The sequence below is a fragment of the Anomalospiza imberbis genome, chromosome 4, assembly GCF_031753505.1.
Source record: "Anomalospiza imberbis isolate Cuckoo-Finch-1a 21T00152 chromosome 4, ASM3175350v1, whole genome shotgun sequence".
Taxonomy (NCBI): Eukaryota; Metazoa; Chordata; class Aves; order Passeriformes; family Viduidae; genus Anomalospiza; species Anomalospiza imberbis.
Window position 1 is genome coordinate 21,701,980 of NC_089684.1, and position 14,861 is coordinate 21,716,840.

The window sequence follows — 14,861 nt, forward strand, 5'->3', positions numbered from 1 at the left end:
GAAAAGTCTAGCCACATGTTACTGTGTAGCTGTGTGTCAGTAGTTCTGTATACAGAAACGTCATAACATGTACAAACCAGTGTTCAACTCCATGGCTTGAAATTTATAGACAGGGCCAAAATAAAACGTAAAACTGAAGCATCCGCATGACAAACAAACCAATCTCCAAGACCTCCTCACCTTACAACACGGGTAAGGTTTTCAGCTCACACCGGTAAGGTTTTCAGCTCACACCAAGTGGCCATGGATTGGATGAATAATTTTTCAGCAAGGTTTCCTCACGGAGAATCACCTCTCCTAAAGCTCCTGTGCGCAAATGTGGCACACAGGTCACTTCTGTGCCTTGCTGATCAGCTTTCTTGTCACCAGTAAGTTGAAAAAAACCCCGAATTGAGCTATTTTGCAAGTTCCTGCTCCATATGAGAATCTTGAGGCATACATGGGGTGGGATGATGCAAGAGTGTTTTCTTTGACCACGGGACTGCAATTCACAATTTAACAGATTCTCTTTCCCTGCCTCACAGATATTTAAGAGTAGAGAATAACAAATTCCTATGTCACACTGACAGATTAGTGCCACTCTTTTCTGGTGTGAAAGGAAGCCATTTAAATTACTAACAGTATAATTTTAGGTTTTAAATAGGAACAACAAGAAGACAGGCACAGTGTGTATCATACTTACCTGCTGATCATCCATACCCTGAAGAGCACCAGTCCCCGTGCCATTAATTGCGGGATTTTCACAGAAGTGAAAAGGTGAGGTGCTGTCACTCTTCTTGTACTCTGGACTCCTTGTGCTGCTGTCAGCAGGGGGCCGTGAAGAGACAAAGAGGCTGATGTCATCAAAATCGTCACCAAAGCCATTTTCTGCTACATCCTTCTGTGCTTTGGCTGGATTGTAAGGCCTCAGGAAGGAGGAATACACATACCCTGTGAGGACTAGAAACCAGAATAAAGGTACAGGAAATAAATAAACAGCAAAATGCTGCTAAAATCATTTCATAACCAACCATTTTATGCAGCTGTCAGTATGACAGAGGCAAACAGATGGGGCCAGAATGAAAAGAAATCAATATCCCAAAGGGAAGCTGTTATTGGGATATTTGTGCAGAGAACTTACTTCCTGTGTCAACAAGCCATCTGCTTGTGCTTCCAAAGGGGTCCTTTTGCTCCACAACAGCCACCAGTTCTCCTTCATGCAAGTCAATATCGAATTCCTGCGCGGCGTTGCACTTGCGCTTAGCCTGGTACAGCGACTCGGTGCTGTACGTGGACAGCAGCTTGGACCTGTGCTCCTCTGTTTGGTGTGGGGACTCCAGCTGGAAACAAACAAATTGTATTTGTCCTCAGTAATGCTGAGACCATTTCCAGATAAAAATCTGTGTGCTGCATGTGGAACTGACCCAGTGTTTTTACAGCAGACCAAGGAGTTAGTTACACCGGGACCAAATCTCCTCTGCATATGCAGGAAGAACCTGTTCCAACTGCTATATTAACACGTGAGCAATAAAGGGCAGATTTTAAAGAAATGTAGGATTTTCACTAATTAAAGACCTCTTAGTCTGTCCTCTGCTCTCAAAGAGGTGCTGTTCTGTATGTGAACTCTCCTGCTTAATTGGTTTGCCATAGCCATGACCTTTGTAATCCCATGTAATATCACAAAAAAAGCATAATCCAAAAATGGGCTGAGGTGAGCTAAGGCCACGTAACAACTTGCATGATAAGGCTTTAGGCAAAAAATTTAATGGTACCCAAACTGGATGCTTTTTGTGTGAAATTACTGCTCTAAATGAGGGCAAGATGCCATCAAACCAAGGGTTTGGTTAGAGGACAGGGAGAGGGGTGCTGCACATCAGTGGGATCTTAACATACCAGAGAAGCAAAAGCACCTGTGCCTTCACTGATGCTGAAAGGAATTCTACAACTGCCCCAGCTTCTCCTGTAAACCTGCACCCAAGTCCTTATTTTACTGTAAACTAAACTCCTAAAACCTCCAGAAACATCTGATTGGGAACACATATTTCCTGGTGGATTTTCTGAATCTTCTGCTGTGGGTGTGTATATTTGTGCATATATGTGTGAACACTAGTACACATATAACCAGAGCTGAGCACAAGGAAAAAAAATTTCTGAATTAGAAGACTAAGATGCACCATAAGAATATTTAACAAAAGAAGTTACCAAAGTTTACATATACCTTAGCCAGATGCTTAAAGGCCTAAGGGCAATCAGAGGTAATTTCAAGTGGAATTTCAAGATACTAACATGAAAAACAGTGAAAAATCTTCAGAAGTTACTGGTCAATGAAAACTTCACTCCAATAACCTGATTCAGTGTCACTTGGGAGAGACATAGCCCAAACCTTTAGATGACATAAAAATTGATTTGTTTCAAAAGTGATCAAAAGAGGATGGTTCATACACAATTCGGATGTATGGTACTCACCGGAGAAGGAACAGGTTTCTTTTTTTCCAGGCTCAATTTTCTCTCAATAAAGATTGCACTGCTGTTTTCTTTTACAAAATTCAGCTTGTGAACCTCCTCTATCAATTGATTCTGCACTTCACAGATGCTTGAGGAGGACAGCTGCAAACACAAATGCGGGTTAGATCTCATGTACAAAATGGTAGGGAGATTGGAGAGAACAGATTTAATTTAATTTGCTGAGTGCTAGGAGTCAGGAAATCTGACAAGTTATGCCTATTTTCTGCAGAGCCCATAAGCAGTGCACTTTCTACATATGAGATGTAAAGAGAAGAAAGGTCTTTGCTTAAAGAAAGTTTCTAATAGATGCTACTACATTTAAAAGACATAAGAATTGAAGTTAAATAATTAAAAATATCTAAATGGTGATGAAAATGAAGAGCCTTGCATTTATGCTACTGAGCCACCTGCAAGGCTTGGAGTAGTTTACCCCACAGCTGTGTGTTTGTGCAACTGAGAGCTGCCAACAGGTTAAAAATTGTTGGGTAACTGAGTCTCTGTCTGTGGCACTGAATAAGTGCTTTACATCCGTGCCTAATACCAAAAGCATTTGCTGATGTAAACAGGAAAAAAAAAGAAAAAGAAGGTAATTTCGTAGCCAGACCCTCACAGAAAACAATACCCAATACAACAGCTTTCAACACATGAAAACATCAAATTACAGGGATGAGATTTCTTGATGCAGAAAAAGCCTTCATTTTCCCATTAAACACCATAGCTTGTTTGCTTACTTTTTCAGCTGCCCCTTACTATAATGTGCTCTGTTCCAGCCTTGATGGAAAGGAATACTCCAGAATTGCCTTACAAGAATGTGTTTCCCAAGCAGCCTTGCTTCTGTTCAGGTGAGTGGATTAGTATGTGTGGAAGGCATTGTTGCAGCTGTGTTTCTCAGGAGGTTCAAGTCCTCCAGACGAGGCTATTCATTACTGCCAAGAGATATCTGCAGGAGTTTCAGCATCATATTTGGGGTTTAAAGCAACTTGATTTTCATAAAAACTATTTTATTGGATCTCCTAACTTGTTTCTCTTTTGCAGTCACTGGTAACTCCGCAGTCTAGCAGCAAAGGAGGCCTTCATCTACTTTCTTATAATTTCCTGTGTTTTCTGGGCTAGTCAGGGTACATGCTAAGATATGCTAGCAGCTGCCTTCTTTTTGCCTCCCTGTAATATTCTTACCATTACTATCACTGCAACAGCAGGAACAGTTCCATTAGGATCATTCTCGATTGAAAGCCCAGATCTGACAAAAGTTCAGAACAGAGGTTTCTCAAAATTCACTCCAGAGTGATCTTACTGTGGCCTTCAGTATGGAAAGGAGGCCGAGAGGAAAGCTGGAGAGGGACATTTTACAAGGGCATGTAGTAACAGGACAAGGGGGAATGGCTTTAAACTGAAAGAGGGCAGGTTTACACTGGTTTACTGTGACCCTGGTGAGGCACTGACATGGCTTCTGCAAGGAAACTGTCGGTTCCTTATCCCTGGAAGCTTTAAAGGTCAGGTTGGATGGGGCTTTAGGCAACCTGGTCTAGTGGAAGGTGTCCCTGTTAATGGCAGGGCAATTGGAACTAGATGGTCTTTAAGATCCCTTCCAACCAAACAATTTTGATTCTATGAACTTAATTGTACTAAGCTTGCAAAGGAAAATAACCCCAAATATGACTGTGCTCAGCAGAACAAACAAAATCAGTAAATCAGTGTAGCTTTGTAGATATGTGTCCTACATAACTTTAGCCAAAGCATACAGAAAGAAGAAAAGAGAAATTAAGGCACAGCTACACCTGTGTCTAATGTACTTACTGGAACAGGCACCACGACAGCAGAGTTTGATTGAAGTGCTTCAAACATAATATTCCTGAGGAGGGTGATGAAGCTATGTAGACAGTTCAACACAATCTTTTTGGCTGCTGTGTTGAATACCTGAAGTTCTTCCACTAGTTGTGCATTTAGAGCTTCATAGTCTTTCTTTGCCATGTCCAGCTCTTCTCCAGCTGACCTCTGAAGGTAGCTGTTGTAGTCCAACAACTTGTCATAGCGCTTCTGGATGAGCTTCTGAGGGCCTGGAAACAGGGCTTGCAGTGTTGAGAGAGGAGTCAAGACAAGCTTGTCCAGCTGAGCTATCTGGAAAGTATAAACTTCTCATTACCTTATTCATACAGTCCTTCAGATGCCATAAGGGGTTGAGCCTGATGGCAACCCATCAAGCAATCTGTTAATCACTCTTCACAAAACATTGCTGCCAGAGGCAGTTTCAAGCAGGGTCCAGCATGACTTAGAATCTCCTTCATAATGGGACATGTTATTTTTTTAGATCTTAGTTTTTCGGTTTACAGTGTCTGCAAATGGCAGTGGTCCCTTGGAGCATGCAGCCTCAGGTACTGCCCCTAGGGAGCTGCCGCTGGGAGAAAACAGCAAGGATTGGTCAAATGGTCAAATAAAACTGGTATTTCCTTAGATGCAAGGCCCACAGCAATATACAGTCTAAAGCCAATGAGGTCTTATTAAGTGGCAGCCTTGAATTCTCTCAAAGCTACTTTTTTTTCTTTTTTTTTTCTTTTTTTTTCTTTTTTTTTTCTTTTTTTTTCTCGTCTGGAAACAGCTGTAACTCAATTCCTGTTTAAGCAAACACAAACAATCATTTGATTTGATTAAATTAGGTTATGCTTGTTGGTTTTATCTCTAGTAATCAACAAAATTAGACACCTGGTAAAAAAAATAGTCTTCCTCAGACTTTTCCATTAGTCTCTAATTGTCTCATAGGATTAATATTGCATGAAATAAAATTTATTTTTGTAAGTCATTTGTTCAGATAAAGCACAGGCTTATAGTGAGTGAAATTCATCATCATATTAAAGCTCTTGGACATTCTGTGTAAATTAAGTTGTTGAATTGGATGTGAGAATAAAAAAGCAGCTGCCTCTGCATTCTCAAAAACATACCAGAGGTGAGGACAGATCCATTTTAGCCCCAGAGCTGCTCTCCAAGGCCAAGATGATGTACACTGGCTAAATAGCTCCTATTTTATTTCCACCTGAAAAACTGGGCTGTGTTTAGTGAACCAATTTTTGATGCATTAAGAAAACAATTCTTCCAAACTGCTGGACCTAATTTCTTAAAAAGAGGCTACTGGGAATTTCTGGCCTGAATTTTTTTTCTAAAAAATCTAATGAGAGAGGAAGGTATACATTATTGTCAAATGCACCTCCACCTCTGAATTTTTCCAGCTTGAGCAGCTGTTTGAATAAGCAGCCTGTCCCATTTTGAAGAGACATTTAAGTATCTTATTATAGCGAGGCATTAGAGTTCATTTTAATTCTGAAAGCAGAAGACTAGTTGAAAAACTATTACTATTTTTTAAATTGCTTTATTAATTACTATAGGCTATATTTGGATTTTTCATGGTTTCCCAATATGAAGGATTTGACAGCTCTATGTTAATATCTGGACTTGATGATCTGAGAGGCCTTTTTCCAGTTAATAAATCTGAGATTTTTTTACAGATCTGTGATTCCAGGAGCTAACAGTACATAAGCACACTATCAATCACAAAAGTCACTCAAACTGCAAGTGCTGGTAACAAAAGTTGCAAGGCAACAATCTGCTGCTGTTTTCTGAAGTTCAGATGAAACAAATACAGAACTGTTCAGGTGATACAAATTTAGCACAAAGATTTTAGTATAAAACTAGGAATTTAGCTTGATAGTTTTGCTTTAGTTCTTCTAAGGAAAACACAATGCATTCATATTGTATTTTATCTTAGTTCTTACAGAAATTCAACCAAAACCCCCACTTATCTTTCCCAACAGATTCCTAAGCCTTTTTTTTCCTCTTTTTGTCTTAGTCTTCCTCACATACAGCTGTTTTCTCAGACATACAGATAGCTGTGTGATACTGGACATTGCATTAACTTACAAAGTCTTCACATAAATTTGCAGTGTTGGTGTGTTTTTCTGAACAGTCATTGACTTCGTCATCTTTATCTTGCAGGATTTCCTGAAGCCCAATTATATTCTGGGTAGCCAGATGTATAGAATCCTAAATGAAAAGATGGTAGGAAGATGAAACTATTACAATCCATTTTAATATGCTGCATTGGCTCATGCAGCTACTCAATAATACTGCTGGAATCAGAAATATTTTCCATCTTTGACACCTGTGCAGTTGCTGTGCAGTTTCCAGTCATTGTGAGGTTGTTTAAGGTGATAATATTTTCCTGTGCTTTGTCTATTATCAATGTAAACTACTTAAGAATCAAACTGTTAATGTTCAACTGAAAAAGTTATGCCCTAAACTAATGAATATCTCACTAGAATTCAGCTACTCCTCAGCAAGAAGCTAGCTCACCATGCATCCTCAGAAGTCTCTTTTGGGGGACTAAGTAGGATTACAGTGGTGTATTTCAGTTACTCAGAATTTAAATTTTAATGAAGTGTGGATCCATTTGGATAAGGAGCTGTCAGCACCACTCCAGGCAACAGCCCTCGTTGGCTGAGCTTCCTGGCCTTTCCCTGTTTGCAGAACCAAACACGGTGTGTTTGCCAAAAGCCCTGGCCAGCTGGTTATTGATCTTGCCTGTCTCCCAGACAACCTCCCTGCCTGGCTAGGGCACTTGGACTTACACTTGGACAGGCCTCATGCCATCTGCAAAGCTGGCAAGTAGTCTGTGGGAGGGGCAGGTTGATAAATCACAAGCCAACCTTCATCTCTGGAGAGGAGGGTTGAAGCAAAGACAGTTTAGAGAACTCGAGCAATCTGTACATCTAATGCTAGCCCTCAACACAGCCGAAACACAGGAAAAGGGAAGGAGTCCTTCCATGCAGGATGTGTATTTTAGGATGTTTTAATTCATGTGGCTGCAGCTCAGTTCTTCAATCTTTAATGAGAAGCAGTTAGTCCTTCAGTGCAGCTAATGGGGGTGACAGCTTCACACAGAGATTGAAAGTCCTGACTGTGCCACCAGACAGAACCTTCTTCTCTGCACCTGTGGGTCTCCACAGAACCCGTTTCTATCAGGGGAAAAATGCAGAAGTGTGGGCTTCAAAACTTGTTTGCTATAGGTTCAGTAATGCAGTGGCAGAACAGCTTATTTAGTTAATATTCTGATGTACACAGCCATGCTTATAAATAATTTGGTGTTGCCCAGCCAGTGGCAGAAATGTGTGTAAAACTTGTTATGGACAGAGTTTGTGACCACAGATTGCAAAAAGGCCTGTACCCACCTGGAGATGTTGCAAACAGAGCGAAATGTTCTTCACACACAATTTCACAGTCTTCTCTAGACTTTGAAATAACTTTTCTTCCTTATTAAAAGTTCCATCTTTCACCTAAAATAGACATTTGCTCTGTTATTTTGACAGCCCAAAGGAGCCCGGCTAATGAAAGAAACATCCAGAGTGCTGCTAGAAAACAGAAAAATCCCTGAACTCCTCCCTTTGAAAACAGATCAACCCCTAATTCTCCCAAGCTCCAGCTGTAATTCAAGAAAAGTCAAAACCACTAGACAACACGGCAGAGAATTTCATTTTTAATCCTTGTGGGAGCAGGGAGTTGCTTTACTACAAGACCAACAAAACGCTTCATTTTCCTGTGTGCTGTTGCCCCACCTGAGGAAAGGACGGAGGAAAAGGTGGGATGGATGTTTCGGAGGAAAAGGTGGGATGGATGTTTCAGAGGAAAAGGTGGGATGGATGTTTGGGAGGAAAAGGTGGGATGGATGTTTCGGAGGAAAAGGTGGGATGGATGTTTCGGAGGAAAAGGTAGGATGGATGTTTCGGAGGAAAAGGTGGGATGGATGTTTCGGAGGAAAAGGTGGGATGGATGTTTGGGAGGAAAAGGTGGGATGGATGTTTGGGAGGAAAAGGTGGGATGGATGTTTGGGAGGAAAAGGTGGGATGGATGTTTGGGAGGAAAAGGTGGGATGGATGTTTCGGAGGAAAAGGTAGGATGGATGTTTGGGAGGAAAAGGTGGGATGGATGTTTCGGAGGGGGGCCGCACCCGCGGTGCCGGGGCGCTCTCCCTCACGCCGGCTCTAGGTGGAGCTGTTATCCCAGAGCCGTGCCAGCCTTTCCTCTGGAAACGCCGGCAGCCGCCGATGGCCCCGGGAAACTTCTTTATGCCGGCTGGGAACACCCTGAAAACGCGGTCATTTCTACCCGCTTTTCCTGCAGGGGCTTCGGAAATCTCAAGTCACGTCTCAGTGGTTTTGCCGTGGGGGTGTCAGCGCGTTTCAAGACGTGAGTTGGGAAACTTCTCAGTCTAATTAAGCAGGAGAGACGGCTGAATCTCTAACAGATGCATTCTGATACTAAAATGATCCTCAAATGTTTAAAGCTTAATTAGAAACAAAACCAAGAAAACATAAACCAGAAGTTTCTAAAGGGAAAAAAAAGGAAAAGAAAAATCACATATCCTCTTAATCAAATTTAATTCCCTTTTTCTCTGATTTTATAGCCTTGCTGGTGTCTGTCACATTCTGAATACAAAAATTTCCACTGTATAAATAAATGGACAGAAAAAAATATATGTGGGTGATTTGGATCAGAGAAAGAGGAGAACTACTGATAAAAAACAAACCAGGAAAAAATGGCATGTATCTTGTAAAGTCACATCTAGGAAGGCAAGTGACCTTGTATAATCAGCCATCTCATGCAGTGAGGTGCACTGGATATCACTTTCAAGGTCATTTATAATTGATTTTCTTTGAGATTTCGATTTAAGCTTTCCTGAAAATGTTTATCCTGATAGGTTTTGAATTATAACTTTGAAATTATGAAGGAGGATTTTATTTTTGGCTGCCCAACACCCATCAGACTCCTCACAGAGGTCTTTGTAGTTTTGATAGTTCCAGGTCTTTGCACATGTAGAGGCAAACCCTGTGGCCTTTCCTAATTAGAGGTATTGCTCATCTTCCTTGGTGGATTCCAAACCTTAATGCTACAACATGAGCAAGATGGACTGAACATATTCTCAGCCCCGACAATAATTACTGCCAGGGTATCTGCAAAATGCTGACCTCAGGCTGAGTTACACAAAACTACCTCTCACTTCCTCTCTGCTGAAGACCTAAAGTTTGAGAAACTCTTGGGTGAAAAAGGAAAAGGTGGAGAACATATTACATTATTTTCTATTTCAATCACAAAGATCTTTCCTGTCTTCTGTGACAGTCAGAAAATGACATTATAAGTTAGGCAGGAAAAAAAGCAGTACCACAAACTCCATTTCCAACACGTTTTGAAAAACACCCTATGCAAAAGCAGAACTGAAGCTGTCAATGCAAATCTGCAGTTGGATGAGTAAGTACCTGAGGTTCTCCTCTTGTCAGTATTTTCAGATGGCTGGTGACCCTCTTGGATTTCTTGCTAATGGAGTGAATATTCAGTCGGGAAAACTTTTCTTTAAGGGTTTCATCATCATCATTCTTCCTATACTTCAGCACTACAGACAGAGAATTTCATTACATCAATAGTCTGTATTCACAGGACTTTTCACAGGGACAGGCACACAAATATGAAACCATTTGAGAGCAACACTTTGATGTCATTTGGGTAATCTTGTGTGAAAATGCTCAAGAGGAAAACCCCATTATCTACACTAACCTTGGGAATAGTGACGTTAGGGTTTCCACCTGGCAAATCTAAAAAAAAAATTGCTATTACTGCATCTTAATTATTATCAGTGTTTACAACTGCATTACAGACACTGTAACATGAATTTTTTCCCTATTTTCATACTGGAGTTACCAGTCAGGTGATATAGTTGGCTGAGGTCAAGGGACATTAAGGCATTGTTACCCTCTTAAAACTCAATGTATTACACAACTTGGGTGGCACCAGCTAAAATTTATATAGTGAAATATCTGAGCTGAAGTATGTCTTGTAATGGCCAGCTCAAACCTACAAAGAAAGAACTTTCTGTGCTCTTTTCTTACCTAAATCTTTTCTCCTTTTAAGTTCATTGATGTTCATATTAATGTTTTTCATAGCAAAAAGGGCGTTTTGTAGTGCCTCATGGTCAGGGTGAGAAGCAGGAGTTGAGTTCAAGAGCTCATGGAGTAACAAGGGATATTTCATCAGCCGTTGCACTGGTTTGATCAATAGGGATCCCAGGTCCATTAGATTTGGCTTTCCTCTGCAATTTACACCAAAATAATTGTCACAATACTAGAAATTCCTTGAATTGCAATTACCACTCAAGTAAAAAAATAAGATACATCTGTGATGGAACAGGGGTGTTGTAAAGGAAACCCTAAACCCTGTCCCCCCCTCAATGAGAAATACACCCCAGGTCTCTGAATTTTCTGTTTTCAGAACTTAGCAGACATTAGCTCTGAAACCATCCCACTCAGTCTCAAGGTGCATATGGTGTAACTCACACATCACAACACTCAGGAAGGGAGATGTAGGTGGAAGAACAAATAACAGAAAGTTTGAGAAATGTGTGTGAGCAGGGCTGTTGCATCCTGCTCTGGGCCCTCAGGCTTAAAACTGCAACATCTCCATGCTGTGAGTAACTGGGATGCCTGACTTGACTTGGCTGACTTGGCTCAGTGACCCTTAAGCTCTACGACCTTTCACCCGTGGTTTTTCTTTGCTGCCTGCCAGTCAGTTCTTTCTAATGATGCCTCAGCTTCCAAAGGGTACCAAAGCTGGCCTGGGGAAATGTTGAACACACAGGATATTCACACAGGCTTGATCCAACCTGCTGGAAGGCTCCTTCACATAAAGGCAAAGCAGGCAACTGGCCAGAGTGGCAGAAGGATGAGAGCAGGTCAGTCCCAGCATCCAGCATGGGCACAGGGATGCTCTGTGGCTCTAGGCTCAATCCCCACTGGCTGGGCAGGGGCAGCAGAGCAGCATCCCCAGGCATTCAAGTGGCTCAGGCCATGAAGGCCTCCCTCAGCTCTTGGGTCCCAGCCAGCTGAACTCACTCCCTGCTCCAGACAAAAGCCTTTGCTTTCACTCTCCAGGCTGGAACGGGAGAGGCTGTGCAGTTTGTGGCTGTCACAACAGCCTCAAAGGAAACAGGGAAGGACTGAACCACATGTGCCTTCACTACTTTCCATGTGGCTAGTAGAAACATGGGTTTCCAGAAAGGGTAACACCAGGTGGCCAAGACCAGGGCCAGCCACTGCTGAGGTTCCAGCAGCAGGACAGACATATCCATGGCCTCCCCTCACAACAGCACACTCCTCAGCAAACCAGGCATCAGCTCCAGCACCAGCTACCTGGTACCTCCCCATTGAAACTGAACATGAGCTGCTGGTGACAGTGTGGAAGGCAATAAAGCACAGCACGCTTTCCATTTGCATGCCCAAAAAAGCTCTTTTGGAGCAGAAAAGGTTTTCTGACATTAACTGTGCAAGAGTTAAGGGTAGACAAAGAAGGATTTCTGCATATGGAAAGATGAAATAACACAATGTAGAAGGAAGTACAAAAAATAGGGAACAGCCACATGGTTTTGCCGGCTGACATCTATTGTTTTGTGCAACAGAAAGCATAAAAGAAAAACCCCTTCATTCCTACTTTTATATGTGTAAAAAGTACAAGAGCCAATCCTTACTTGCTGACTAATTAACTAACAATTTGAATGCCTTTGAGAAGAGACATCTGCATATTTAAACCATCTCTCTCAAACAGGCATTATCTGTAAAAAATTCTGCATGAAAAAAAATTAACAGTAGATGCCTTTTAAGGCTTCCTCATGTCCTGAAACATTCTCATCATTTCAATCCCCCTCATTTCCCCTGTATCTTTCATTAAATAGAGCTGTTTTTCCTTCTTTCAGCTTCTGGCAGCAGTAATGAAAAAAAAAATCTTAAATTGTTATTGTTTTCTCTGAAAAGCCCTATGAATGCAAATCTATAAAAGCTGCTTCATGAATGGAAAAATCTTCAACTGTCTTCTCTTTATATAGTTGCACTTTGGACAGCTGCCCAAGTGATAAACAGCCCTCTGTTCAGTATCTGCATGACACAGTCTTGCAATATGGTGTGAGAGATAGCAGATTTGTTATATGATAATGACTCCCTGGGGCACAAAATGCCACAAAGTTCGACTCATCTAATTCTCCTCAGCAAGATTAGCTGAGATAGCCACTCTCCCTGGACGAGTCCCATTTGCAGTGAACCCTGTTAGGACCCACCGGCCGCTGGGCAGGACACAGCCTTGCCACACCACTCAAGCAGGAGAGTAATGCCTTGTGACATCTATTGTGCAGAAAATTAAGTTGTGATGCTACTTCAGCCTTCCCCCACGTTATTTTGAATTTAGCAAGTATTCTAAGTCACAGGTAACTGTACTAATCTCACAGCAAATTATTACCAAAGCACTGCAGTAAATGCAGCTGGCAAACTGCAGTACTGGCAAACTGCAGTGAGCTCCACGGCACAGCCTCCCTCCTGCCTCGCAACAAAAAAAAGTCACTAATACAGACACATTCCCACTTGTTTAAAAAGCCCGTGGTGGTGAGCTACACAAAGGCAGGGGAGGCAGGATTTAGTTTCATTTGTTCTCACTACAAGGCAGCTTGGTCCAGTGGCAAACATGACAGCCAGCATGGTACAGCCGGGCTGAGGCTGGTGTGATTTGCAGCTGCCAGTTCTCAGATGGTGAGCAGGAATCAGGCTGCAGTAGGACTCAGAATCTTGGGCTTCATGGTCTGCTATGCATGGCTTTATTTTAGTACAAGACATGTAGGACAAATAATTCACTGTGCCATAAGTCTCTCAAGCAAACCCAGGGAATTCACTGAGGCTGCACAGTTGTTAAACCAAGCAGAATTTAACCTATTCAGCTGCTAGCAAAGGGCAGCACTGTCTGGTATTTATGTAATTGTTTTCTTGATCATGCTTGAATGAAAAGCAGTCTGGGAACAGCAACATCACAGACCATTTGGGGGGAGTTATTTTCCAGTTCAGGAGTAATCAGATTTTTGGGTGCAGTCCTGCCCAAGGGCCGCTGCAACTCTGCAACTTCTGATTTGTAGGTGATGGGACTTCTTGAGTGCCCTGCCTGTGAGGTAGCCAAGCTCAGGGAGGGTCCCACAGCTAAACCTGCTCATTGCAGTCTGCACAGCTTTGTAAGAGTCCTTTCAAACTCAGAAAGTGAGAAACTGGAAACTGTTTGAAGGAGAAAACCAGATATTCATATCTATTAGGGTTACACAAGGCAGAACAGCCAGTCTTGTGTGATTTCTGTATGTGTTGCTGCCTCACATGATCATATTGTGACCCTCTGGATATTTTGTATCTCTTGGAGCCACACTACTTGTGGGACAGAAGTACACAGGAATATCCCTTATCAAAACAAAATGCAGAGAAACTATTTCCTATCACAGACAAAAGCTTGAAACCCCCAAGAGCAGAGTTTCAACATGCAAGTCTTTCAAAGTGTATTTTATGCAGATTGTAGTTATAACACGCAATTGACTGACTAACAAATTCTCTGACTTGACTCAACGTCTGTTCCTCTCCTGCCACTATAGACCACACTTGCTCCTCCTTTCTCCTAACATTTTGTCTGAGGTTGTAATCTTTCTCTTCAGTTCAGACAACCCCTCCTCTGACCTCTCACTGCAGGCAACTACAGGCAGTGCTGCATTTCAATGAACCCAACATGCTGGATGTCCAGAAACTGCAGCTGTGATAAATTCTCCTTTATAGCTTTTCAAAGATGTCACATTTGGCACAGAAGTCCCTTAACCACAACTCATCAATGGCTGGGGGAGTTTTCTGACTAAGTTGCAATGAGCTTGTCCTTTTCTGATGTTCTTCCAGCCACTGTCAGCGGAAGATCCTAAGGTGGACTTCTCACATAGGGCTACTGAAGGGGTTGTCAGTTTAGAAATAGCTTTACCTACAGGCCTGCCTGAATTGTAGCAGGAAATCAGATTTCAAAGACTGACACTATGCTGTTGACACTCCTGCAAACCTCAGAGCATTCTGCATATGTCCCGGAAAATTCTCCAGGTTATACTGACACAAAAGGCTTCTGTTCTTAAAATTTCCACCTGTACAACTTTAGACACACTAAAGATAAATCAAAGATACTTTAAAGATTATTTTACATGTAAAAAAAGGCATAGTACTTACTCTTCTTCATATTTCTTTCTGCAAAAGAGAAGAAAACAAAACATGCATTAGATTCCTCCTAAAAGGATTTATACAGACCAGGAGATTCTCAGATACACTTCAGTGACGCAGGGTAGCCATAACTGGCAAGCTAACTTAGGTTTATGGCTGCTGTGTGTCAGCAGAACTGCACAAAGCAGCCAGAGGGTACTTGTGAGTCTGACCCTATAACTTTTTGAATGGACAGCCCCAAATGAGAAAGGATTGTCAGAAACCTGGCTTTGGCTGTGAGACCCAGCCTTGTCCTCACAC

General features: G+C 41.9%; 1 protein-coding gene and 1 long non-coding RNA gene across 2 annotated transcripts in view; one reads left to right on the plus strand and one right to left on the minus strand.

The window, feature by feature from the left end:
* ARHGEF38 (Rho guanine nucleotide exchange factor 38) overlaps positions 1 to 14,861 on the minus strand; it is a 38,993-nt gene that overhangs the window by 3,754 nt on the left and 20,378 nt on the right. The window contains exons 5-13 of the mRNA XM_068187469.1: positions 14,571 to 14,588; positions 10,410 to 10,609; positions 9,783 to 9,916; positions 7,701 to 7,805; positions 6,394 to 6,516; positions 4,282 to 4,602; positions 2,446 to 2,586; positions 1,121 to 1,319; positions 683 to 939 (exon numbers count right to left, since the gene is read on the minus strand). Of these exons, the coding sequence (XP_068043570.1) occupies positions 683 to 939; positions 1,121 to 1,319; positions 2,446 to 2,586; positions 4,282 to 4,602; positions 6,394 to 6,516; positions 7,701 to 7,805; positions 9,783 to 9,916; positions 10,410 to 10,609; positions 14,571 to 14,588 (1,498 nt within the window). The remainder of the gene's footprint in view (positions 1 to 682; positions 940 to 1,120; positions 1,320 to 2,445; positions 2,587 to 4,281; positions 4,603 to 6,393; positions 6,517 to 7,700; positions 7,806 to 9,782; positions 9,917 to 10,409; positions 10,610 to 14,570; positions 14,589 to 14,861) is intronic.
* Positions 1,397 to 8,208, plus strand: LOC137472398 (uncharacterized). The gene is made up of 3 exons (XR_010998147.1): positions 1,397 to 1,477; positions 3,203 to 3,326; positions 7,839 to 8,208. It is a non-coding gene; the product is annotated as an uncharacterized lncRNA (long non-coding RNA).